General features: G+C 38.4%; 2 protein-coding genes across 5 annotated transcripts; one reads left to right on the plus strand and one right to left on the minus strand.

Moving 5' to 3' along the window:
- Positions 1 to 4023: 4023 nt before the first annotated feature.
- Positions 4024 to 18363, plus strand: MAT2B (methionine adenosyltransferase 2B). 4 transcript variants are annotated; one of them, XM_033096296.1, is made up of 8 exons: positions 4024 to 4375; positions 11443 to 11637; positions 12147 to 12258; positions 12969 to 13083; positions 13277 to 13429; positions 15850 to 16043; positions 16969 to 17082; positions 17473 to 18363. In XM_033096296.1, exons 2-8 carry the CDS (start codon positions 11540 to 11542, stop codon positions 17641 to 17643), a joined length of 957 nt encoding a protein of 318 aa, XP_032952187.1. In that variant the 5' UTR covers positions 4024 to 4375; positions 11443 to 11539; the 3' UTR covers positions 17644 to 18363. The 4 variants fall into 4 exon arrangements, with proteins under 4 accessions (XP_032952187.1, XP_032952184.1, XP_032952183.1 ...); XM_033096294.1 differs by lacking the exon at positions 4024 to 4375 and adding an exon at positions 6620 to 6778; XM_033096293.1 differs by lacking the exon at positions 12147 to 12258 and having other exon boundaries at positions 4030 to 4375.
- On the minus strand, positions 17657 to 21540 carry LOC117016712 (receptor expression-enhancing protein 5-like). Its single transcript, XM_033096297.1, is given in 2 exon segments — positions 17657 to 19303; positions 19306 to 21540. Coding segments are annotated over 2 exon segments (702 nt in total). The 5' UTR covers positions 19607 to 21540; the 3' UTR covers positions 17657 to 18902.
- Between the last annotated feature and the right edge of the window lie 4978 nt (positions 21541 to 26518).

A 26518-nucleotide genomic window follows, 5' to 3' on the forward strand; every position in this document is an offset into this window, starting at 1 on the left:
AATGATGTGTCCATATAGGTTCATGAATTGTAATGTATACCACTCTGGTAGGGGATGTTGATAGTGGGGGACGCTGTGCAGACATGAAGGCAGGGTATATTTGGGAGACCTCTGCATCTTCCCCTCAATTTTGCTGTGAACCTAAAACTGCTCTAAAAAATTAAAGGTGTAATTAAAAAAAAAAAGTAGGGCTAATTTAGATGAAAAGAGAACTAACAAAATTTGGATAGAAAGTATAAGGATGTTCTTTAGGCTATTCATTACACTTTTGTGTAAGTTTGAAAACATTTATAATAAAAAATTTTAATTCCCCTACATTAGCTAAAAAGTTATAAATGTTTTAGCTCAGGCCTCTCGTCAAAGTTCTGACTCAAATTACCCTCCTTCCTCCCCAGCCTCAGCTGATGGCATCACTACATAATTAACTGAAAATTGAAGCCGTTGGACAGGAACTTCCTCATCTGTCCTCTATTAAATTTGTCAACGTGAATACATGTGTACTCACAACTTCTGCCTTTATTCCTTGTAGCACCTTCTATTATTCTTCAAAATACAGTAATTTCAAGGGGAAGATAATACTTCTTCACTCCATTAATATCCCAAAATGTCCCTTCATCACCTTTTCCCACTCCTCCCCCCACCCATGTATAGCCAGTGTAAATCTTTTCAATCCAAGTTATCTGTCTTCCCCAAACTCCTTGTATAAAAGAGCCCCATGCATCCCAGGATGGGGGTATGTTTGTCTTCTCCATCTAGTCCTACGCTGCTGGTGTAGACTGCATACCCCAGAACCTCGTCTTTTTTCTGGCTAGCGTGTGGCTCCATATACACCCTTTCTTTCAGGACAACTTTCACCCTCAAAACTTTTTAACAAAGGCTTCCGCACTGCAAGATTATGCTACACATTTTCCTCTAGTGCTTTTGTTCCACGTTTTAATTAGACATTTTTAATCTGTCAAGAATTTATTAGTATAAGTGAAGTAGGAATCCAGCCTTCGTGTTTTTAATGATTCGTTTTTAATTTATGTCTGTCCCCTAATAAGTTACCATATGCATATTTGAGTCTAGCTGAGTTAATTAGTATAATAGTAACTTTCACACCAACCTGGGAGGTTAAGAGGAAGATTGGGGTTGGGGAACAAGATGGTTACTTAATATGAAATTTACTTTTAGTTTCTTGGACCTATGAGTTTGATATGCCAGAAGAACATACAGGTAAAGATTTCTTTTATGCATTTGGAATGGAGCCACTATAGCTTGGGAAAGAGATTTAGGTCAAAGCCATTCATGTGGGTGTCCCAGTTACAAAAATGGGAACGGCTTAGATGGCCGAAGCAGAGGGTAGTTTACAAAAAGAGGGAAGGCTGCAAAAAAGAAGAAACAAAACTCTTTTTCTTGCCCTTGGGGTATCATAATCACTTAGAGATATATTTCTCAAACTTGACTAATGTAGGCATACCCTACCAAGGAAAAAGGTCTTGATATCTTAGATCTCGATGAGTTTAGAAATTTATATACTGTCCATTTAGTTCTTCACTCAGTCCCAATGCAATGGTTAACACTACCTCAATCTAGTATCCTGGAAATTGTTGACTCAGAATAAGGTTGTTACCTAGATGATCCAAAATATGACTATTACTGTTTTAAAATTGAGGTATACATTACATACAATAATACAGACAGTAAAGTGAACAGGTCTTCATTGTTATAGTTCAATGAGTTTTGATGAACAGCTACCCTGGTTATCCACACCCCTATCAAGATGTAAAGCACTTCCATTATTGCAGACAGTTCATTTATGGCCTTCACCGGCAGTCCCTACCCTTCCCCCAAGGCAAGATAATTTCTTTCACTAGAGATTAGTTTCACCTACTTTAGAATTTCATCTAAATGGAATCATACCCTTTTGTGTCCAGCTTCTTTCTCTCAGCGTAATGATTGTGAGACTCATTCACATAGTTTATTTCCTTGTAGAGCTCAGCAATATTCCACAGTATGGATATACCACAATTTGTCTATCCGTTTATCTGTTGATAGATGTTTGGGTTCTGTCCAGCTTTAGGTTATTTGAGTTAAGCTACTATAAATATTCTTGCACAAGACTTTATGGATCTGTGCTTTCATTTTTCTTGGGTAAGTACCTACCTAGAAATGGAATTACTGGGTCGCGGAATAGGTGTTAGGCCATTGTTAGGCCAGGAGCAGAAACCATCTTATCTTCAAAGCCATTTGTACCTTCTACACGGCAGCTTGAACCATCTTATCTTAAAAGCCGTCTTGTGCCTTGTACCTGCTGGCTTGTATTTGCCTTAGACCTGGAGAAACCATCTTAGCCTAGAAGCCATCTTGTCTTGCTTTGTGCCTTGCACCTGCTGACTTGAGTTTGTCTCCTAGGGGCTTATGATCAACTGGGCCTGGGCATTCTGGATTGTGGCATGGGAGCCAGGATGTGGAGCAGGAAGGCATAGTCATGCCCCGAAACCCTTTATTATGAGAGACAAAGGAACGAAAAGACCCTGAAGTATTGAAGGGGACCAGCCTCGTTTACCCCCTCCTATAAAACTCCATACCCCTTTTTGCTCGGAGAGGTTATGGTCTTTTCAAACCTGACCTCCTGCAGCTCAAACATGACAAACAAATTCTAATAGACCAATTTTGGTCTTCCCAGCTGTGCCTATCAGTAGGTGTATGTTTACTTTATCATAAACTGCTAGTTGTCTAAGGTGGTTGTATTATGTTATACTGCCACTAGCAATCAATGAGCATTCTAGATTCTAGTTGCTCAAAATGCTTGTTATCATATGAGAGTCTCAGTCTTTTTAATTTTAGCCATTCTGTTAGATATATAACGGTATTTTAATGTGATTGTCATTTACGAGTACATTTCCCTGTTGTTGAGCATCTTTCTCCAAAGCTCTTTCTCCCTGAAGGGAGGCTTAGCCATTGCTTATATACACTTTTTGGTCAATTATATGTTCATTTCTTTTTTTTTCCGCAGTTGGCTAAACCTATCTGATTTGGTTCATGTCACGTTCACCGGGCTGGAGCTTTGTGTGCAAAAATACTGTGCCACATTTTAACATTTAGCAACAGCATTTAGTAAGAACCACCTAGACCTTGAGACCCTGGCCCTAGCTAACATTTTTATGTGATTATCGGCCGTTCTATGTCTTCACTTTGTGAAGTATCTGCCCAAAACTTATGTCCATTTTAAAAATGATTTAAGATTATTGAATTTTAGTTCTTTAAATATTTTGAATATAAATCCTTTGCAGACATATGTATAGAGATTATTTTTTTCCAGTCTGTGTTTTTATTTCCTTAATATTATCTTTTGGTGAACAGAAATCTTAAATTTTGTTGCATTTTAATTTATCAGTTAAAAAATATGTATAAGTTCTTCATTAATCATAGATTCTGCAAGCCATATAGAGTTTACCATGTGCTATGCAATCTAAGTGGATAGTATATAGAGTTTTTTGTTTGTTTTTTTTTTTAGCTCTACCTGAATGGCAATTTTGTTGTTATTGTTAAATTGTTATAAAGCCATAATCCAGAGCAGTGGTACAAAATTTAAATTTCCATCACCCTTGAAATGGTTAAAAATAATATTGCTGGGCTTCACCCCTACAGAATGAATTTGTTTCATAGGTTCTGTGGTGCAGGCAGATTTAGGAATCACTGATCTAAAAGTCCTTAGTGCTTGGCCAAATTTAGGGTTATGTCACCTGCAGTTTTCTCACACACAGGGCAAGACAGTCTTAATGGAAATAGCCTGTTGCATTTTAATTTCTGCACGCTGTTACCACCTGCCATTTACTACCTTTGAAATAGTTAATTAGAAAGCACCGCAGGGGGAAGCACTGGAGAACTTCACTAATTTACTGAAGGTTCTGTGGTAATAAGGTGTAACGGAATAAAATATTTCAGAACAGGAATCGATTGCGTGGTCTCCATGCTTTATAACCACTGGCTCCTGCTTTTCTTCTGCAAGAGAAAATTGCAACAAGTCTTCACAGTAAGGTTTTTTGTTTGTTTCTTAAAAATAAGGTGTTTCCCCTAACGGTTTTGCCAAAGGACCTTGACTTGTCTGGCAATTAAAAATGAAACTTCTCATTGGGTATTTTCAAGTCTGCCACAGGGAATCAGCTGCCAGTTTACTGCAATGTAGAAAACTGCACGAGATTCTGGGATTGGCATCAAAATGCTAATTTCAAAGGTCGAGTAAAGCTGGCGCTCACGTTTTCCGTGCCTGCGCTCACTGCAGGGAGAACAAAGACCCAGCCAAAGGAGGCAGGGGCTGAGATTCATCCCAAATCTGTTTTCCTGAGACAATTTTGGAACCATGCCTGAAATGCCGGAGAACATGGAACAGGTAAGAACTAGCGGTTCAGGAGATGAAGCATTCTGAAGTTAGAGTTTCTTTAAAAGCATCCAGTGAACGTCTGCTAAAAGCTGAAAGGGTGTGCAAAAAAAACACACCGGAAATGGGTGTCATTCATTTCTTTAAAACATATAACTTTGAGATGTGAAAGAATAAGCCAATTTTAATTATTGACCCTGTATGGAGAACTCAGCTAAGTCTCATTAATTGACAAAAATAAAATGTAGAACAGCAGTTTCATTTACCAGATTAAATGCAATGATGTAGGTGAAGATTCTGTATAAATAAGACTTTTTATCTGCAGCCTGTTATCTAGCCTTTCTTTGTCTTGGCATGAATTGAATCTGCTAATGTTAACGTTTAGCTCCAGGTTGCTCTCTTTAAATTTATAGACTTAACCAGAGCACTTAATTTGGATGTTGTTTGTATAAAGATGGCCTTCTTATTCACATGGAAACTTTCCTCTTTGTGCCCCTAGAACTATACCCAAGTTTTACCTGCCAAGTATCAAACCAGATTCTCAAATGTAGGCAAGTAACTCTTTTAGTTTCTCACTCTAGACAGTGCTGCTCTGAGAAACAATATGTTAATTGTATGTGCATGTCCTTAAATCTTCTTCACATTCAGTACTTAATTTTTCTTTTTCCCAAGAAAGATTAGATTGCGTCACATGTTGCAATTGGAGACTTAAAAAAAAAACAAAACAACAACAACAACAACCCAGTTCTTAAAGAGAGGAGAATTCAGAGGCTCTTGAATATTCTCCCCTATTCCCATCCCCCCTTTTCTTTGTTGTCTGCAGATCACGCATGTTTAGGGATGGGGCAGTCCTTCCAAGGACTTTCTAAATAATATTAAACTGATTAACAGTAATAACCTGGATTAAAACAAAAATCGGAAAGCGAGGGGCCTTGGGCTCTCATTACTGTTCCAAAGAAACTTTATGTTTACATAAATAAGGAATGAGTTGTTGGGGGTTGGGTAGGAACGTCTTGAGACTCAGACATGGAAAAACTTTTTAAAAGGCCACTCAGGCTTTAGCTCTAAGATTGTACCAAAAAGGATTTTGAAAATGAGGTCTTTTTAGACAGATCCAAGAGCAGTCACGTTTGTGGGCCACTTTTAGGTCTTGGTCTCCTGTGTGTCTGGAGAAGAACACTCAAACTGTTCCGGGAAAAACTGGCGAACCCTACACGGTTTATGCTGTTTTATGTACGTATGTATGTACGTATGTATGTATGCATTTATTTTCTGAATAAGTTTCACAGGCATCCTGGCTGGCGTGGGAATTTGCAGTTTTGAAGTGAAAGGGAAATCAGTCGCGTGTTAGGTTGATCTCAGCACTTAAGGCTGAATCTGATTTGTTACTTAAAAAAAAAAAAAAAAAAAAAAAAAAAAAAAAAAAACAGTATAGAAGTGGTCCAGCATAACTTTCACCCCTTGGTTCCTTCTTCAGCTTTCTGTTGTTGTGGAGACTAGGCTGGTGCAGCCCGAGCTGCAGCCCTGAAGGCGGTGCTGCTCCAAGGGTGTTCTGACTGTTAAATCCACTAAAATGTAGAGTCCCTGGCTCTACTACCACAGATTCTCATTCTATAATTATTGATAAAGTCTGAGAATATGCATTTTGAAGAGGCACCCAAATAATTCATCCCCCATTCCTGTACCTGCCCCTCCTGTTTTATTTTTAACTAGTTCAAAATAGTTTGGCATCTTTGGAATTTCACACACTACTTTTTAGCATCCCAGAAAGACAAATTGGTTCTAGAGATGTTAATGACTCAGATACCAACACTTTTATTTGTATTCGTTGTCTCTTTCTAAATCTCTCAAAAACACTTCTAATGCTCTAGAGATACATGTCTATTGTACTTTCTCCCTCTCCTCACGCCCCATGACTTATGTTTTATCCCAGTTTATATATTACATGTCCACTTGATTCTTATGCGCTGAGCCCAGTGTGCAAATTTGAATTTCCAGGCGATCCAATTCAATCCTTCCTTAGTCAAGGAAAAAAAAAAAAGCGCATAAACAAACCCCTCAAAACAAAACTTGTGTGCCCCGCTTAAGGCCGAAGCCTTTGTTTTGTGTATCCCTTTAAGACTTGGCGCGTGGGCTGAAAGCAACCTGAGCACACCGCCCCCTTTTGGGGGGGGGCATTGGCGGAAGTGTCCAATCAACAGGCGCGACCTTGGCGGCGGAAGCCGGAAGCGGTGAGCGGGGACCGGCCTGGACCTATAGGAAGCGAGCCGAGGGCGACGGAGCTGCGGCCCGCTGCGGTCCTCGACTGGAGGAAGTGGCGGTCGCCGAGGCGGCCGCGTGAAGACCGCGGAGATGGTGGGGCGGGAGAAAGAACTCTCCATCCACTTCGTTCCCGGGAGCTGCCGGCTGGTGGAGGTGAAGGAGTCGTCCCGGGGGTCTCGTGGGAACCAGGGCTGCAGAGGGAGACGACCCAGGTCTCAGGGGTTCGAGTTGTTTTCCTGGCGCATCATCCCTGAGTTGGAGCTTCTGGCGCCGAGTCTGCTCAGTGCCACCTTCCAGCCCTGGGAGACCTGGGCGGCGCCATTGAGTTTGTTTACCTCGGCACACACCCGTTAGTCTTTTCCTGCCTCTGCGACAGGAAATCGAGTAGATCGGGTTTCACTTTTTGAGTGTCCAGTTTCCCCTTTTGGGAATGAAGAGGGGTTTTCAGAGCTGTTGTCAGTTTTGATTTTTTTCTTAATTTTTTCTAAATCCGTGTTCGTATCCCTCGATCTCATCTGTTTGTATCTCTTAGGTAGAAGGGGGAAAGGTGGCTTTTCAGAAATACTAACAGTATTGGAGACGACAACTTACTCATCTCTTAGTTTATACAAAATACTAAAACTACGTTATGCATCGTACATACGTTATTTACTGTAATCTTAGTCACTACGAGATTGTTTTTCCTCCATTTTACAGATGAGGAAATTGAGGCTTAGAGGGTAAGTCCGTGGCCCAAGTTCATTCAGTACTGTTTGGACCTAGGATGCAAATGCAGGTCTCTTTTTCTGGGACTTTGAACTAGTATGCAGTTTGCATAAAGGAAGGCTACTACTATGTTTGGGAAAGACTCCCCCTCTATTCTATTCCAGCCCTCCCAGCATTCATCAGTCAACAGAATATTCTGTCGCGTTTAAAAGAATACATTTACTCCACTGTCTAAATTTTTCCAGCTGGGCTAAACAAATTAACAGATTAACAGGAAAGTCAAATATCCAATACATACTCATGGGGAATTCACATAAGCATGAAAATTTCAAAGATAGCGAGGCAACATTGAGTATATACGACATTCTGGACAAAGGAGAAAAGGGATGGGATGGGGTTTTAGATTTCAGAAGTGAAAATGAGTCATGTGCAGATAGTTCAGGAATAGCTGAACGTACATGATAGGAAAATTCTTGTTGGGCAACTCAGGAACAGTGGGACGTATCTAGCTAATAGGCTTGGAGTCTTCCTGACTAATTGTAGGGTAAAAATTCTTAAGTAAGCCAAGGCTCCCTTCCCAGCATAGGTTTTTCTGTCTGAATCTCTTGGGCAGGAAAGGGGGAGAGGCTCAAAGGTTCTCTGAGTCTTGTGTCTTAAACAGCTGAAAATCTATATCCTCAAAGCAGCTTCAGGGTAGCAAAATTTTGGTTTTCTTCAATATCTAGCATGGGGATGAGAAGACTGGTAATATCCCGACCAATATGCCCTGTGGGTATAATAGGAGGTGGCAGCTTTTGGTAATGCAAAATTTTTTCACCTGCAAAATGTAGAGTGTACAGTGATTACAAGTAACTTTGGGGTTTTGAGGGTAAAATTAGAATAGATTGGCTGTTTAAACCTTTATATTGTTCTTATGTACCCCAAATAGTGCCGAGTACTTGTTACCTATTTTAGCTTACATGTATACATACATATTGGTATGTGTATGTGCGTATATAAAACTCAAGTTTCACAGTAGGAGTTCAGGAGCCTAATGAAAATGGGTTTTCCTTTATTACAAAGGGTACAACCAAGAAGCTTGGCATGTATTTGCTCCTCTCAAAACATGTATAGAATGAAAACTCACTTGTGAGAATGAGGGCTGTCTTATAGTTTATGTTAAGAGAAACAGAGTAGTGGTTTTTTAAAAATAATACTGGCTGGGGCATACAATAGGGTGACAGTAGGAGTTAGACCAGTGTCATCTAAGTAGTCATGGGATCTTAAAAAGTTTTTTTTAAAGTCCAGGAATGTCTACTCAAAGATCTGCCTTGACAGGAACGTTGTGAGGATCAGTTAAAAACTTCACTAAATTTAAGATGTCTTAAAAATAGCAAAGTATTGTTATATTTACTACTAACGTTTATGAAGATCTCTCTTTAGATATTAGTGATGTTTCACCCTACTTGTTCTAGGATATTTTTAATGCAAGTATGCTAAATTAGAAATCCCAGAGTATTGTTTTGGATCATTCTGAAGGTGTCATTTATCTTTCATTACGTATACTGTTTATTTGAGTTGATTTGCATAAGAAGAGTGGTAGTTCTACATTTATTTATATTTGTTTAATTTTTCAAGAAATGTCTTGGTGTCTGTAAATCTGGTCACCTGAAGTTACTGAATTTTGTACATCTAAAGAGTTTATACAGTAAGAGGCAAATATGTTCAGAGTAACTTAAAGCGCTGTTTGATAGAATTTACCTGTAAGGTAATAAAAATTGAGAAAGTAGACTTTTCAGGCAGACAGAATATTTTCAACTCTTTCTTGTGGTTTGGATTAACTAAACAACTTTTTAGTCTTCCATTCTGAGTTCCTTAGGGTGTTTGGACATTCCTCAGTTTTGCAGAACTAAATTTGTAGAGTAATGGTCCCAGGTAATTTTCAGAGGACTATTTCTTTTAAAAATAAAACAAACAAAACAGTATGCTTTAAAAAGCTTAGGTAAGGTTCTGTTTATATAGAAACTCACAAATAGAAGAGTTATTTTTGTTTGGCATCTTTTAATTTCAGAGTGATGCACATTTTATTTGCCAACCACCAATACACTTGTAATTGAAATGGAAAAATCTTTTGGTTCCTATACTGTGACAGAAACTCATTGAGTCTCTAGACAGAATATGTGAAAAGAGTAAAAGTTACTTTATGTAGGTAAATTCACGCTCTTCAGATCCCTTTGTGGTAAGGATAATATGGAAAATGTTAGAATTGTAGAACTGGAAAGCTGGAATATCCTTGTCATCTTGTCCAAATGCTTCATTTATAATATAAGATCAGTAGAGATGGAGTAACTTCTCAGTACCACAGTTGGTGACAGAGCAGATAAAACTTAATTCTCATGATTCCAAATACAAGTTCAAAAGATTGAGACAAAGTTTAGAATGTATTTGGCTGGACCATAGAAGCAAGAAGACCTAAATTCTTATCATAACCTTTTCCCTTTTACAGTGGGCAAAACTTTTAACATCTCTACACTTCAGGTTCCTCACTTTGGAAATATATCTGCCCTGCTTAACAAGGCTATTTTTATGATCAAAAGGAATGATTATGATCAGAAGATATGGTAATAGGTTTATATAACACTTGATAGTTTTCAAATATAACATTGTTTGGAATCATTTCTGTTTCAGAAAAGTGCTTGCATTTCAGATCTTTGCTCTTTGAATAAAGAAAATTCTCGAGCATTGACATCTGACCACATTTCCCAGGGTGTAAGGATGTAAGGTTGTATTTTTTCCATGCATCTCCCATCCTTTTTTAAAGTTAAGTGCATTATATTTCCTAAAATGCCTTGCTGTGCTTGTAACAATACTGTATTGCATCACGTCTAAGAAGCTCTTGATTATAAGGTCATCTGGGCCCTTATTTAAAGATGCACTGAAAAGCAGAAAACACTGCCAAACTGACACATTTCATGTATTTCATTCATTTAACCGAGATGTTAAAAAGAGGAAACAGTGTTTCACAGACTCAGTGAAGTATGCAGGAATCTTAACCTACTGTAGTAACCTTTGTATCTTGCATAATGCTTGTTCTTTGACTTTTTTCTAATTTTCCTTTTTAAGGGGGAAAAAGGGAAAGATGTCACTTTTAGAAAGGTAGATGGCAATTTTTTGGCTTGTTTGAAAGATAAATTGATCTTTAAGAAAGTGTTGCACTTTCCTGGAATTCACCACACTTGTTAGAAATGCATATTATCTGAGAGCCTTCCAGACATTTCTGATCCATATCCTGGATCCTGAGAACCACTGACCTAAGAACTGCTGTCTAGTTCTTTGCTTCTTAGAGTGACGTAAACCGTGAGAAATAGAAGAGACCGAATCATAGCTCTAAATAGTATTTTCCTGGAGATCTTTATGGTATTTATCCTGTGTAAATTTTTCTGAGTGTATCTGTGCTAGACTTGGCATGTTTTTGCCTCTTCACAATTCAGTCTTTGTAGAGTTGTTTTCTTGCCAAAATTCAAAGAAAATATTTTGCTGGCCGAAATCCTTGTTTTCATAAGTCTTCACTTAGAGTGGAGTTTTGGCAACAGAGTCTAGATGAATTTTCCTATAACTTTTAAAATGTCTTGAAACTGGTTGAACTAAAGAAAAAAATATTTTAGAAAACCTTTATGCTGTCTCTTTCATTTCAGGTTTTTCCTATGATAAAAATACCTGATTTTGGTGGCCTTTTCTTTTTTGTAAATGTGTACGTAGTCTGCTAAGTTATCCTGCTGAGTAAGGACTGAAAAAGAAAGATCTTTGGTTATTGTGTGCATATTTAAAGTTTTTGACAGTTCAGAATTAGATGACTATAGCAACACTTGAAATAATAAGTCTTCAAGAGGATAAAATTTAATAAAACTTCTGTTTTTTTAATAGCAAATGTTGACTTTATTCAAGAATCTGGGAGGAAATTGGTGTTACTCATCTTGGAAAGAAGGGAAATTTGAGAAACTATGCCTTGCAAATACAACTTAAACTGTTTCCTAAATAGTAGTTCCTTTTAATTGTGGTGTGCAAGGAATTTTTTTATGTTTCACAATAGCAACACAGTAAATAATCCTTTTTCTCCTCTCTTTACCCTTTAGGAGGAAGTTAACGTCCCCAACAGGCGGGTCCTGGTTACTGGTGCCACTGGGCTTCTTGGCAGAGCTGTGTACAAAGAATTTCAGCAGAATAATTGGCATGCCTTTGGATGTGGTTTTAGGAGAGCAAGACCAAAGTTTGAACAGGTTAATCTGTTGGATTCTGATGCAGTTCATCACATCATTTATGATTTTCAGGTATGGTTTAGTGTATTTTAACACACCTGTGAACTATATTAAGAATCATCTAGAAGATATAGAAAGTGTTGCTCTCAAGGAAGTTACTGTACTTAAGCTCTAACGTATTAGGTAGCAATATCCAGTGCACTTTTTTTTAGCATGGCACAGTGTATGCAATCCTTGAGAAGATTAGATTGAGACGTGTTGGCAAAAGACAGAAATACGAAGCATTTTATAAAAAGCTTATGTTTATGAAGTACTCTTGTAAGTACCACTTCCTGTGCAACTGTTCTTTTAATATTACCTGTAAACCTTACAAATAGATAACATCATCTCCATTTTAGAGATGACAGAGGCTTAGAGAGGTTAAATAACTTGTTGGCCGTGGTCATAGTACCACAGAAAAAAATAGGTTTTGTTCCACCTCTAATTAAATGGAGCGTGCAGGTTCTTTCTAAAAATGTGTTCCAACTAACACTTGCATCAGAATCTTTTGGGCAACTTGTTCTTCGGCCTCTCTTTCCCAGAGATTTTAATTCAGTAAGTCGGTGGTGGGACCCAGGACTCTACATTTTAAGAAGCACCCCAGACTGTGCACATTCAAGTTTGAAAACAGCTACGATCGTGCTCCCTCAAGTAGTGAGTTGTTGAGGGGGACATTTGGTATGTGGGTACAACATAGCCTTGCCTGTCCTGTCCGTGATTGTCCCAAATATTAGCTCTGGCTCAGCTCTTCTGAGAAATAGGTGCCTCTTCTCTCCAGAGGACCCTCTGCATTCCTCTATCTTCACGTCTGTCACAATATAGTCCAACAGTCGTTTCACATATTTGTCTTTTCCACTTGATTATGAAATCCTTGCTCTTTGCACAGTGCCTAGTATATAGGCGACATAGAAATGCTCAACTGGGAATATAATTTTTATAGACAGTTGATTTTCTTTAAATGATTGGTCTAAGATTTGAATTTATGAATTTGATTTGCAATTGGTATTCCTTTTTCTTTAACAGATTTCTTACTATTTAGGTCATATTAATTACACATCATATTAATCACACAAATGATAGCTCTTTTCTCCCATCCAAATGAGGGGATGAAGCTTATTTTGATTGAGAACTAGAGCTGTTGACCTAAAGGGTTGTCTGGTTTTGCCTAGGGCTTACTCAGTGGCTCTTTCCTTTTAAAGGAAGTTGGAACCTTGAAAAAGGGAAACGTGGGAAAACTACCTCAAAAATTACAGTGATTCGATGGAATGTCAACTTAACATTTTTCTACAAATTAATTTACTGTTGGAAGGCTTCAGTTCCTGTTATATTCCTTTTTGGGTTAAAAATCAATACTTAACTTCCAGCCCCATGTCATAGTACATTGTGCAGCAGAGAGAAGGCCAGATGTTGTAGAAAATCATCCAGATGCTGCGGCTCAACTTAATGTGGACGCTTCTGGGAATTTAGCAAAGGAAGCAGGTAATGATGACTGTATAAAATCTTTATGAAATATTAAATGATCTCTGAGTTTGTAAAGATTAAAGTTTTGTGGATTGCTCATAAGACATTTGTTTTTATATATGATGAATAAGCCATTACATCAATTCCAGTGAAGAGTAAAGAGTAATGTCAAATACTAATTTAAGAGATTCTTTTCTGTCTTGTTTTGTAGCTGCAATTGGAGCCTTTCTAATCTATATTAGCTCAGATTATGTATTTGATGGAACAAATCCTCCTTACAGAGAGGAAGACATACCAAGTCCCCTAAATCTGTATGGCAAAACAAAATTAGAAGGAGAAAAGGCTGTCCTGCAGAACAATTTAGGTAAGAAAGAGCAATCTCTTCAGCTCCTGATTGTTTTTGAGGATTCATTTTTGTTTATTTTTTAATACACGTACATACATACATATATACATATGTATGTACGTACAGAGGGTGCCCAAAGAAACGTATACACATTTTAAGAAAGGAAAAAACTGTATTCAAATGGTAAGACTCAATATATACCAATAACAAAAGATGAATACAAGTCACGTTTGACTTCTGCAATGACAAGAGGTGCTCAAAGTGGTTACCATCTGCGCCCAGACACTTCTGATTATGGCAAACTACTGCTTGAGCAACGTTGACCAAAATGTCTACTTGTATCTCTGCACATGCCACTTCAGTTTCTTCCCGAAGTATTGCCAGTGTAGCCGATTTTCTACAGTACACCACATCCTTTAAGGTCCCCCATAGGTAGAAGTCAAAGTCAAGGCGTGTTAAGTCAGGAGAATGTTCTCGATTTTCAAATACCAGTTCAAAATGGTCTTGTGCTCCTCGAACAACTGTGCTTCCGCCATTTTCTTTGTCCTGCCTGTCGCATGGTGATGCTAGCATTCATTTGATTAATGCCATCCTTTGAGCAAGCGTCATACTACATACACATTGCTACCATAATTCAACTTCGAAAAGTAATACTACATAGATAGCATCTCTAAAATGTGTATGCATTTTTTTGGCACCCCAAGTATATGTGTATATGTGTGTGTGTTTATATATATATATATATTAAATTAATCAAGGATCACAAATCATTGGAGAAAAATTAGAGCATGCAGTTAATAAAAAAGAAAATTAAGAATTTTAGAAATCTTGAAAAATTTATGAATCCTTCAAGACTTTCTTCTGCTATCAGTGTATACATAAATATCGTTTATGTGATCTAATTTCAAAAAATTGGTCAATATAATTCCCTTAGATTGAGGTATTTTGTTATTTATGTGGCTTCTCTTTTTTCCCTATATGTATTTGTCTATACATACATATAGACATACATGTATATGTGCTGGTTATAAAAGGTATAACCTCCTTGAAAAAAAATTTAAAAAAATTACAAAATTGTAAATAGTGTAAGTTCTTTTATAATGCTACCTCAGAGAGAAGCACCAAATTTGGTTACGTATGAAAGTGCCTTTTGTGATTTTTTTTGAAAATATATGTGTGTTGTTTTGTGATCTGTTTTCCCCCCACATACTTGCATTTCAGTACATACGGAGCCATCTCTTGGGTGTCTTTTTCCTATCGGTGGCTGCATAATACTTGATTTAACGATCCCCTGCACTAAAACTACTGCCTAAGACTGTACTGTGTCCTTGAGAAGCATCCCTTGGTATAGATATCATATTAATAGACATTCTGTTTTTCGGCTTTTTTCCTATTATGAATTATCCTGCAGAAATTATCCTTGAATACATACTTACATACAGTTATCCACTAATTTAATTTAATTAAAAAGGTCTGTTGTAACCCCTCAGTAGGGACCAACATAAAATTAAAATACCTCATAAATCTTTTGGTTTTTTTAAAATTTTTGTTTATTTAAGTGTGTTTTTCCAGGACCTATAAGCTCCAAGTCAAGTAGTTATTTCATTCTAGCTGTGGAGGGCGCAGCTCACAGTGGCCCATGCAGGTATTGAACTGGCAACCTGTTGCTAAGAGGACCACGCTCTAACCAACTGAACTAAAGGGCCGCCCCATAATTCTTTAATTAATGATTTCAAGAATTATGTGGTGAATACTCACATACCCTTTATATGGATTCACTAATTGTTAATGTTTTGCCACATGTGTTTTATACATATAAATTTTTTTTTTCTGAACTCATTAAGAATTATTGGATTTAATCCCCAGATTCTTCATCGTGTATCTTCTAACAAGGATGTTCTTTACAATGCAGTTATCACACTCAGGAAATTTAACATTACTGCACTATAATATACAGTCTTTATAGGGATTTTCCCAATTGTCCCAATAATGCCCTTTATTACATTTCACTCTTTATCTAGGATCCAATCAAGGATCACTCATCGCATTTAGTTGTAATCATCATAATGATGAAGATATTATATATAAAAATACCCTAAATGAGAGAATATTTAAAACCATTCAGGATCACATTTGTTAAATGGGCATCATTATAGGTGAGCTGTGTCATTTTGGTATCTTGCAAGTTTTCTACTACGATATTGTTTAAATCCACATATTTTCATCTTACATCAAGACTTAAGAACCAGTTAGGTTTTGCTTTTTTTTTTCAATTACAGTTGACATTCAATATTATATTAGTTTCAAGTATACAACAGTTGTTAGACATTATATAACTTAAGAAGTTCCCCCCCCCAATAAGTGTAGTACCCTCCTAGCACCATACATAGTTATTAAAGAACCAGTCAGCTTTAAAATATTACCTGCTTCATTTCTAGGAGCTGCTGTTTTGAGAATTCCTGTTCTGTATGGAGAAGTCGAAAAGCTTGAAGAAAGTGCCGTGACTGTTATGTTTGATAAAGTGCAGTTCAGCAACAAGTCAGCAAACATGGACCACTGGCAGCAGAGATTCCCCACACATGTCAAAGACGTAGCCACCGTGTGTCGTCAGCTAGCAGAGAAGAGGATGCTGGTGAGAATCTTGGGAAGGAAGATGTCCTAACTTCCATCACAGGGAAAATCCTGTTAATGAATGAAAATTAAAGTCCTTTTTTTTTTTAAACTACAAGACCAGACAAAAATAGTTTACAGATAGGAGGCTGTATATGTGGATAATAAAAATATCATATTCTTGTGTTTACATTCATTTCTCAAATACTGCAGACACCATTTATCATTGTTTTATTACAATATGACTGAACATTTGTATTTTTATTTTGGGTAACAGTAATCTGAAGTTTTTTAAGAAGGTACTCGTAAAACCTACGTAATGTCAAAGAAGAATCCACATAGGTATTAATAATTTCAGCCATCTTGAGAATAATGTGTTGTTGTTTTTTTTTTTTTTAGATAGCTGAATAGGAGTTAATTTTAAACTTTTGAAAAAGTTGGAGCTAAATAGAATATTCATAAAAAGAAAGATCAGAGACATTTATTTTAGAATATAAAATATATGACTGTATTTAATACATAAAAATTTGTATATATATATCTTGAATATGTACTGTCAGTATTTAAGGATGTTATGACTAATTAGCTCATCTTGAAAAATGGTTCTTAAGTTTTGTTTTTAGCTTCTTACTATAATTAGAAATACTCATTAAATTGGGCTGTGTTTCCATAAAATCTGTAATCATTTTTAGGATTCCCACTAAGTAAAATGGGAGTCATTTATATTTTCATTTAAAAACATTCTCAAGGCTAAATTCCAGAAATTGCTTTTTATGTTTAGCTGGGATTACTTATAGGGATTCTATTTTAGATTTCTTGTGGAGAACATTCCAGAAAGGAGAGATGCATTTCTTTTTTGGACATTTTAAATTACCTTTCTTGTCAGACCTACCATTTCATTCAACTCAAAAAGTTGAAACTATTTTGAATTTGTGTGTTCTTGTTAGGATCCATCAATTAAAGGAACTTTTCATTGGTCTGGCAACGAACAGATGACAAAGTATGAAATGGCGTGTGCGATTGCAGATGCTTTCAACCTCCCCAGCAGTCACTTAAGACCTGTAAGTACACACATCATTTAAACCCTCCCCTTTCGAAAGTCCAGAACCATCACGGAAGTGTGTATCACTACCATTTTCATGTTGCTTTGGAAGTATTGGTAACTTTATTTTTAGGTAGTAATCAAAGTGGACATCGCTTGTATCTTCTCAGTTTATATTGTTATTTTTCTCTAAATTATCATGTATGATAAAGAAGTCCATAAGTATTGGTGTAGTTTATAGAAGAAGTATTGTCTTGATTGTGGCAGACTTTTTCTTTATTTTTCCAGGGATCAAATCCGATTTCTTACACTGAGGTAAAAAAAAAAAAAAAATGAAGTAGAGAATGTAAAACCTGAACATGTAGCTTTCCATTTATTTTTGATATTTTGCTTTTATTTTTCTTTAAAGATAACTGACAGCCCTGTCTTAGGAGCACAACGTCCAAGAAATGCTCAGCTTGACTGCTCCAAATTAGAGACCATGGGCATTGGCCAGCGAACACCATTTCGAATTGGAATCAAAGAATCACTCTGGCCTTTCCTCATTGATAAGAGATGGAGACAAACGGTCTTTCATTAGTGTATGTCTTGTCTTTTTTTGTAATGATAAATATAGTATGTGGCACTTTTTAAAGAAAAAAGGAAATAGTTTTGTATGCGTGCTCTTTAATTGTGACTCATGATCTTTCAGGTAAATGATGCCCTTGCACTAGTGAAATTGTGTAAAAAACTACGGTCAATAATGCCTTGTTTGAAGTCATGTTTCTTTTCATCCTTTTGTTGGTTCTGGCTCTGAGTGTAGGAGATGATGATTCTTAAATGAGCCAGGATGAAACATCTGCTGTAGACTTTCTTTGGGGGGTGGCGGGATGCGATACATTATTCATTTCTATAACCTCTTCATTTTTAGGACTTTTGCAACTGTTGACCTTTTTGTTTTAAAGTGTATTAAATAGTATGAAAATCAATGGTGATCATGATTTGCTTTGCTTGAGCGCAGGTCAAAATGTTTGAAGAAAGAAACTTTATTTTTGCAACTTAAGTACAATTTTTATGCTTGAGATATTTCAACGTTATGTATATTGGAGCTCCTGCAGCTTGATGCCTCCTGCTTTTGTAGCAGTGGGCACTTGACAGAGAGCATGTGTGTATGTATTTTTTAAATATATATAAAAGTGTCCTTTTCACTCCACGTTACAAAGTGATATTTCATATGTGTGATTAATAATAATGGGCCTTGTAAGTATTTTGACTATTCATGAATAACAATAAATACGTACTGCTGGCATGGTCATGCTTAGTTTTCTTGTATTGACTTGTCTTTTTAAATGTAAGGACTAACCATCTAAACTAATTGTTGTTTTGTTGTTTTAATGTAACAGGCATACGAGAGAATATAGTTGACATTAAGATATAAAACAAAATAATAAAATGAACACAGGTGAACGTACCATTGGAGATCTAAAATTTTACAGATATTGTATCTACTTGTGTCAGCTGATTGTTTTTTAACTAAAACTAAGTAACTATGTAATCTTGTTATATATTTACACAGAATGTTCCTTCTGAAGAATGCAGAGTATTTGACTGTATTGTCTGTACTAAGTAATACTCAGGTGACCTTAGCCTCAACAGTATCTTTGGTCCTTAAGAAGAAAGCGCAAAGGTAGAGTGACTTACATGACTTGGCTTCTATTCAGGGGTCAGTGCAAACTCGGGTTTCAAATTTTCTTTGTTTTGTTTTTTTGTTTTTTTACAACACATTCCTTTTTTTACTATATCAAAAAATGTTTCCAAAGCAACATTATTAAAATGATTATACCAGTCCCTAATACAACATCAAGCTCTAATAGGAAGATACAGAGAGGGCAGGAAGGTTTCATCCATCAGTGCTTTAGTGCTCTTTTTTTCACCCAGTAAATTCATGGCAGCTTTCTTAGCTTCTTTAGTGATGGCATCTGCAGTCTCTTTGGCTTTGACCTTCAGGTGATTCACCACATTGTCTACCTGGGACTCTTGCTTCAGGAAGAAAGGAGGGATGATGCACCTGTAGAGCAGTTCCGCCCCGTTGGAGGGGTTGGGGCCCATGCACCACGGCAGGAAGCTGCATGTCAGCATGTAGAAGTGGAACCATGACAGGCAGTGGTCAGAGAAGAATTCAGCAATGCTGCACACACCATACCCTACCCGGTAGGTCAGGCACGGGGTGTCATCTTCGTTGGGACTCGGTATGGCTTTGAGATGCAGGCTGGGAAGCCAAATCCTGTCAGGTTGCTGAGGACAGAGGCTCCACAACCGAACACCAGGTGCAAGGCCACCAGCCCCATGACACCGAGCACGATGTAGCTTCGGTTCACGGCGGTCTTGGCCTCCAGGTTGGCCAAGAGGTCGGTCATGCAGTTCTTGTGCAGAAACTGGTTGAACGTCTGTCTCATGGCCACGGACATGCAGAGACTGCCGTGCCGCCACCTTGGGCTACTCCTGGTGCAAGTGGCTGCAGAGCAGGGTGACTGACGGGCAGCGCGCGCTGGGGCCAGCCTCATCTGCGCAGCCCTCCCGCTGCGCGTCCCCACTCCGCCCCCTCCTGTCCCCGCCCGATCCACACCACCCCTCCCCCTGGTTTAGGTTTTCTGATTTCACTTGTGGGTTATTCTTGCCCTACGTTATGATCTTAATCTCTCATTGAACAGAAAGTATTTCTAATTTCCTCATCTACTTAGAATTTTGGGTTTAGAGAGGATCAGATTTGGGTGATTTGGTTAAAGCAACAATTCCTAAACCATGCTATGTTTTGTAATTAACTAGGGAAATTTTACTGATACCTGAGCCCTACCCTGGATTCACTGAAATAGAATTTCTGGAATTGATGCCTGCTCATCTAGGTTTAAATGTTCCCTAGATGCTTCTATTTTACAGCAGCCAGCCTGGCACTTGTATTTGGCAACCACTGAATTGAAGCATTCTGGGTTTTGTTTTTTGTTTTTTCAAGTTACTTCATTTCATGTAGTACACAATTCAGATTTTCAGAGAGTAAAAACCTATTTTTCATCCTTCTCCTCTAGCCACCTATTTTCCAACTGTGGAAGAAACTGGTATAGATCAGATTCTGGTATGTTTCTAGAGGTACTCTGCGTATATAAGAATACACTCACAATCCCGCCCCTTTATTTCCACAAAGGAACATGAGCATAATACACATTTTTCTGCACTTTTTTTTTCCATTTAATATGCCTTGGAATTTGTTCTATATTAGTTATAAACAATGTCCGTGTTCTTTTTTTTTTACATTTTGACATTTCAGTCTTACAGAAAAGTTGCCATAATAGCGTAGAGAATGCGTGTATTTTCCCTTCCAGTTTCCCTAATTGTCAACATTTAGCTACATTTATCCTATCATTTTGTTTCTCATTTTATATACACATGATACAGTATTTTTCCCCTGAACCATTTAAAAACAAGTTGCAGCCATGATACCTAATCACCCACTTAATTATATATAAACTTGTGTCTATTTTCCAAAAATAACACACTTCCACATACACCCATAATATAACCGTCAAAATTCAGAAGTTAACATTGATACACAACACTATCATCTAATCCACAGACCCTATTCACAGTTCATCAGTTGTCCCAGTAATGTCCTTCATAAGTTTTTAAAATCTAGGATTATTCATGGCATTTATCATCTTGCATTAGCTTCGGCCTGGAACAGTTCCTCAGTGCTTTCATGGTCTTGACATTTTTGACACCTCATCATGAAGGAAACCATAAATTCACATCGATATCAGCAATTCTGGTATTGCTCCATAAGGTTTATTTTAACTTCTCTCTTTCCATCTTTGTAGCTCCTTCACTCACTTGGTCAAGTCCTCAATAAGAATCATTCTGATGACGTCAAGTCCCTCGTCACCCAGGCCTCCACGAGCCCACTGAGCATCCGTGACCCCAGCCCTGATGCCAGTGACTAGATGGGCCCGATCATATCGTTAGCAGTAACCATGACAGTAGGTTTTAAGTCAAGTCTATAGGTTAAGGGAATTTTCTGACTTGAAGGCAGTTATATATAGCGAAAAGAATCAAATCGGGATCGAATACGATTCAACCACTTGTTCCTGACAAGTTTTTTTGTTTGTTTGTTTGTTTTTGCTTCAAGATACCTGTTTCCTCCAAACTGCTTTTGTTTGTTTGTGCTTGGTCTGTTTTCTGTTGGAAGCTCTGCTGCGCTGTCTGGTAATCTTAGGCTGTCTGACCGTGATTGAGAGTGATATACTAAAACAAGGCTAATTGGAATTGCTGAGTATCGGTGTGTAGACGGGCTGACCCGGACGTTGTAAGATGCTTAACAGTGTCCTTGACTACTTCTCAACGAGATACCAGCCACACCTCTCCGGTCATGACAATCAAAAATGTGTCTAGACATCATCAAATGTTCCCTGGGAGCAATTAATGTAAGACCCGGTCTTATTTTACTGTAAGACAGGGGCTTAATTACTATATTATAGTAAAATAAATTATTTTACTATAAAAGACTGGGTCTTATATAATTTCTGCTCCAGAAGATGCATTAGAGCTGATTGTCTGGCTAGGTCTTATTTTCAGGGTAACACGGTAAGAGTGCCCATGGTATAAAAGTTACGCATGGATCTAAAAATGGTTGTCTCCATCACCGAATCTGGTATCTCTAAGGTGCAATGAACGTTAGTAGGAAGAGGCTGCCACGAGTGCTGCCAGCCCCCAGGATGATGACCCTTCCGGCCCCTCCATCTCCAGCCTCTCAATAGCCTAATGGCATGATTGAGGGGCTGAGGTCCTCATCACAAACGAGGACAACTATTCTAGGACAGTGTGAGCGGTCCCTTCTAGTTGGGGAAACCCCAAATGTCATTATTTTTAGGTTTTTCAGGTTGGATTCTTCAGAAAAGGGTCTTCCAGTCCCCTGTGTGGAGGGCAGAGTTCTGACTGCCAGTGGTCTGTCTTGTGGCTGATTGGGAGAAAAAGCCTGAGGTCTGTACTGTTAAGCTATTAGGGTGTGTATCAGGTGGAAGTTTATCACAAAGTATAGCTAGAGGGATGAATTTGCTAAGCACCTCAGCCCTCAGTCATGCCGTTAGGCTATTGAGAGGCTGGAAATGGAGGGATCCGGAAGGGTCATCATCCTGGGGGCTGGCAGCACTCGTGGCAGCCTCTTCCTACTAAGGTTCATTGCACCTTAGAGATACCAGATTCGGTGATGGAGAGAGCCATTTTTAGATCCATGCGTAACTTTTATATCATGGGCACTCTTACGGTGTTACCCTGAAAATAAGACCTAGCCAGACAATCAGCTCTAATGCGTCTTCTGGAGCAGAAATTATGTAATATAAGACCCAGTCTTTTATAGTAAAATAATTTATTTTACTATAATATAGTAATTAAGCCCCTGTCTTATAGTAAACTAAGACCGGGTCTTATATTAATTTCTGTTCCAAAAGACGCATTAGAGTTGATTGTCCGGCAAGGTCCTATTTTCGGGGAAACACAGTACTTAAAAGTGCTATTCATCCAGTAGACCTAGTCCCCAGATAAAGGGTGAGCTGTTTTGCATTCCTTGCTAGATTATGTTCGAGTTCCCACACTGTTCAGAGATCCTGAAATTGACATTAACCTTTCCTGTGTTCACTTATTCTCCCCGTTTTCATAGCCCCTACTAGAAACCTCCAAATGTGTAATGTTCCATGTCAAGCAGCGTCATGACTAAACCACCTGGTAACACAAGGACATGGAAAATGCAGTCACTTTCTGAGGCTCATGTAAAAGTCATTTTGCTCTTTGGGAATGGGAATTGCTGCCCAATCCCATCAGGCTTCCACCTCATGTTCTTAGACTGACTTCTGCCTTCCTTTGTTCAGGTCTTATCCCTCAGTGTCGATGTTGAACGCGCCGCCCAAAACGAGTAAGCCTGTTCCTTGTAATCTGCCCATGGAGTCATCGGGTTAAGGGTGTATCTATTCCGTTCCTATGCAGGACCTTCATCCTCAATCTGCCCGTATCTCACCCATCTCCCACCTTCCAATCCAGAAATCATCTGTGTTAGTCTGTCCAGAGGGTAGAAGCTCCGTGATCTGGAGGTGTTGGGAAGGGCATCTGGGAATCGAATTTCACTCATTTCTCTTTTCTCTTTCCCTTCACTTTCATCCAAGATGTAGAGGTAGATGGGCCTGAGCCTGTGGAGGATTTTCACAGTAAATTAATTTGGTTCTCAGTGATCCTAACCACTGGTTACAATTCAGCTTTTGGGGGTTGGTGAAATCCTTTCACCATGAGTCCCCTTTGCTCTCCAGCTTACAAAATTTTGTTACTCTTCTCTGCTTTCCGGTTTTTCTTGTTATTTTAAGAAGTGTTTTAAAAAAATATTTCTCACTGGGGTTTTGGGAGGAAATGAAATTTGATGTCTGCATTTCATCCACCATCTTAAAATGGAACACCCTACTTTTATTGATTGTATAGGCTTAGATCATGAATCTCTTCCTGCTTTATGAGCTGCATACGCAGTTTTCTGTAGTTTGATGTCTTCCATAGCAGTTTTTGTGATGTCCTGAATTGCTATTCTTTGCTGTGTCTTTGGGAAACCTAATGAACTGCAGCTGGACCATACGTGTATCATATAAAGTCATCATTTAATACAAATGAAGCACCAAGTTAGCCATTTTATTTTCGGTTATCAATGTTGCCGGGATGGAATTCACCTAAAAGAAGTGATGCTGTTATTAGACATGGTTCCTGTTGTATTCGAGTGTCTTTTAGTTAAAAAAACCTACGTAACTGTTGCTTCAACTCCCGTGGACGTCTTCCTACAGGCTGCCAACGTTCAGCTGTAAAATGGAGAACAATTAATTCCCTGATTCTTGCCAAGAGCAATCCTTGGAAGATGATTACGGGTCAGCATGTCATATTAACATCGTTGATCTAAAACAAAGCTAATAATTCTTGTCTTCTATCCAGTGTCCCAGTCAGTGTTTTTAAGTTAATAATGTCAGTTTCCTGAAAGGACACTAGCATTGTGATATTTTCCATTTGTGAGACATCATTTGATTTTAGCAAGTACTGTTTGAATTTTCATTGCACAGGGTGTTGCTGACTAAATACTGAATGATAATAAAATTAATATTACATCTCTTGTATTTGGACACTTCCAGGATGATCTGGGTACCAAAATAAGATATTATGCTATAGACAACATTAGAGTTTTCTATGTAGCTTAAAACAATTCAAAGATACTGTCTTATAGTTCTGTAGGTGAAGTATCTGACACAGGTGTCCCTGGGCTAAAATCAAGGTGTCTCCAGGCTGCATTCCTTTCTGGAGGCTCTAGGAAACAATACATTTCCTCCTGATTTGGGTTGGTAGAAATCGGTTCCTTGCATCTGTGGGAAGAGGTCCCCATTTTCTTGCTGGTTATAAGCTGAGGGCTGTTCCCAACTTCTACAGGTCACCACATTCCTTGGCTTGGGGCCCCCTGCCTCCATCTGCCAAGCCAGCAGGAGCAGGTTGAGACCTCACCTCGAATCTCCAACCCTTCTGTTTCATCTCCCTCTGACCACAGCTGGGAAAGGTTGTCCAATTTCAAGAATGCATGTGATGAGTGGGGTACGCCCTCACAATCCGGGATAATCTCCCTATCTCAAGGTCAGTAGCCTTAATCACATCTTTAAGGTTTGTTTTTCCATGTGTGGTTCTGGCGTTCAGGGTGTGGACATTCGTGGGCGACCATAATCCTGCCTACCTTGTAAATTCAGATGCAGTTTGTTCTGTAACTAAAAAATGAGATTAGAAATGGCAGCTTGAAAACTCAAGATAAAAGTGTTCTAAAATGAGTTAAGTAAGTGTTCCATCATTTGCTTAAATCTGTTAAAGCAGGGTAGCAGAAACAAACCAGCCTTTGACAATATTCCTTCTCCCAAATTTTGGTTACTTTATTTTTGCTGTAGTCCTTATTTAATCTTTGGTTAAAATTCCTCAGAATAACAAAGACTGTACTTTTATCCTTTTGTACATATTGACTGTATCTACTCCCAAAGGGACAGCCTTCGCAGTTGGACAGATAAAAATGGGACATTTTCTTCTCTCTGTTCTCAGACTTTGTCATTTAATTGGAAACCCAATTAAAATGGAGACACTATAGTTTAAGAGGCAAACGTTGCCTTCCTTTGCTATCTCTTACCCCAAAACTTCAGCGTGATCCTAAGACAGACTGGCACCATTGTCTTCTGTCTTTTATCAGGCTCCAAAAAGCGGTTGATTATCTTGGAAGGGTTTCAAAAGCAATTAAGAAAATCCTTTATGTCAAGTTACATTTCAGATAGGACAAATTAGATGTATGGGGAAATGTCCTGATAAAGTACTCGAGAAATAATGAATCTGTGTACAATTTGTAACTGCTCCTGCAAAAATTTACAACATAAAAGAGGCTGTGAACCTGAGACTGGAAGCTCAGAGATGATTTTTCATTTATTTTTTTCATTACAAATGCAAATGCCTTATGAAATCAAGCCCAGAGTGATTTTTTAAATGTCCAAAGTGTAATTCAAAACATTGTTTATTACATTTCTGTCTGGGCTTTTCACTGTATCACAAGCTGCTTTGTAAGTGCCGATTTTTAAGCCAGCAGGTCTGCAGTGAATAAATGGCCGTTTTGGCCCCCGAATGCGGAGCAGGTCCTACATGGCAGCTTGGCACCAGAATGAAGGGTAAGGGTTAGCACCAGTGCTGCCCAAGGATGGTGAGGACAGTGATTGAAAAGACGTTCAGCTAGTGAGTACCCGCGAGATTGTTCCATTTGGTTTCTTCTTTGTGAATTAAAGGTAGATCTTCAGTCTGCACAACCCCCTCCCGGTGACTACAGAACAATGCAAGCTCCATGGATGCCCCTGATGACTTGATTGGGGATGGGCGTTGGTGGTTTGAGTGTGGGTGGCTGGGGATACTCAGTCACAACTAGGTATCATTTAGATAGAGTACTTTCATCACAATGCTGGGAAATGCAGATGCAATTTCCTTCCCTTATGAGCTGCTATTCCCCTCTGAGTAAAATGATTTCGACTCTTCCAAATGACTTGGATTTTATCCTCAATAAAGAAACTTTACCCTAACTTTTGAAGTATAGGTGTGCCCACTGCTAATTCCCTCCCCCACACCCCGTGATAAACATTAGCAAGTGGGAAGTTATTCTAGGGTCATTATGCAATATTTATAGACCACGTTTTTTTATTTGTGAAGTGTTTGAAGGTCTCTTACATAGGAACTGTTTCCAAATAACGGGCTTATTTTTCATCTTGATCCAAATCCCATGGAAGCAAACCAATCACGAAGCAAAAAAGTCACTGGCAGCCCCAGGCTCGGAACCCAGCTGTGGAGCACGAACTGCTGGGTTCTGTGCTGCTGGCAGCTTTGAGGAGCCGAACCACGGGCACAGG

This window comes from Rhinolophus ferrumequinum, chromosome 24 (assembly GCF_004115265.2).
Source record: "Rhinolophus ferrumequinum isolate MPI-CBG mRhiFer1 chromosome 24, mRhiFer1_v1.p, whole genome shotgun sequence".
Taxonomy (NCBI): domain Eukaryota; kingdom Metazoa; phylum Chordata; class Mammalia; order Chiroptera; family Rhinolophidae; genus Rhinolophus; species Rhinolophus ferrumequinum.

Excerpts from the sequence above, each read along its gene's own strand:
- MAT2B (XM_033096292.1), top strand. The coding sequence starts at position 6,716 with ATGGTGGGGCGGGAGAAAGAACTCTCCATCCACTTCGTTCCCGGGAGC. Across the intron at positions 11,638-12,968 it reads ACATCATTTATGATTTTCAG|CCCCATGTCATAGTACATTG; the intron begins GTATGGTTTAGT and ends CTTAACTTCCAG. Across the intron at positions 13,430-15,849 it reads TGTCCTGCAGAACAATTTAG|GAGCTGCTGTTTTGAGAATT; the intron begins GTAAGAAAGAGC and ends CTTCATTTCTAG.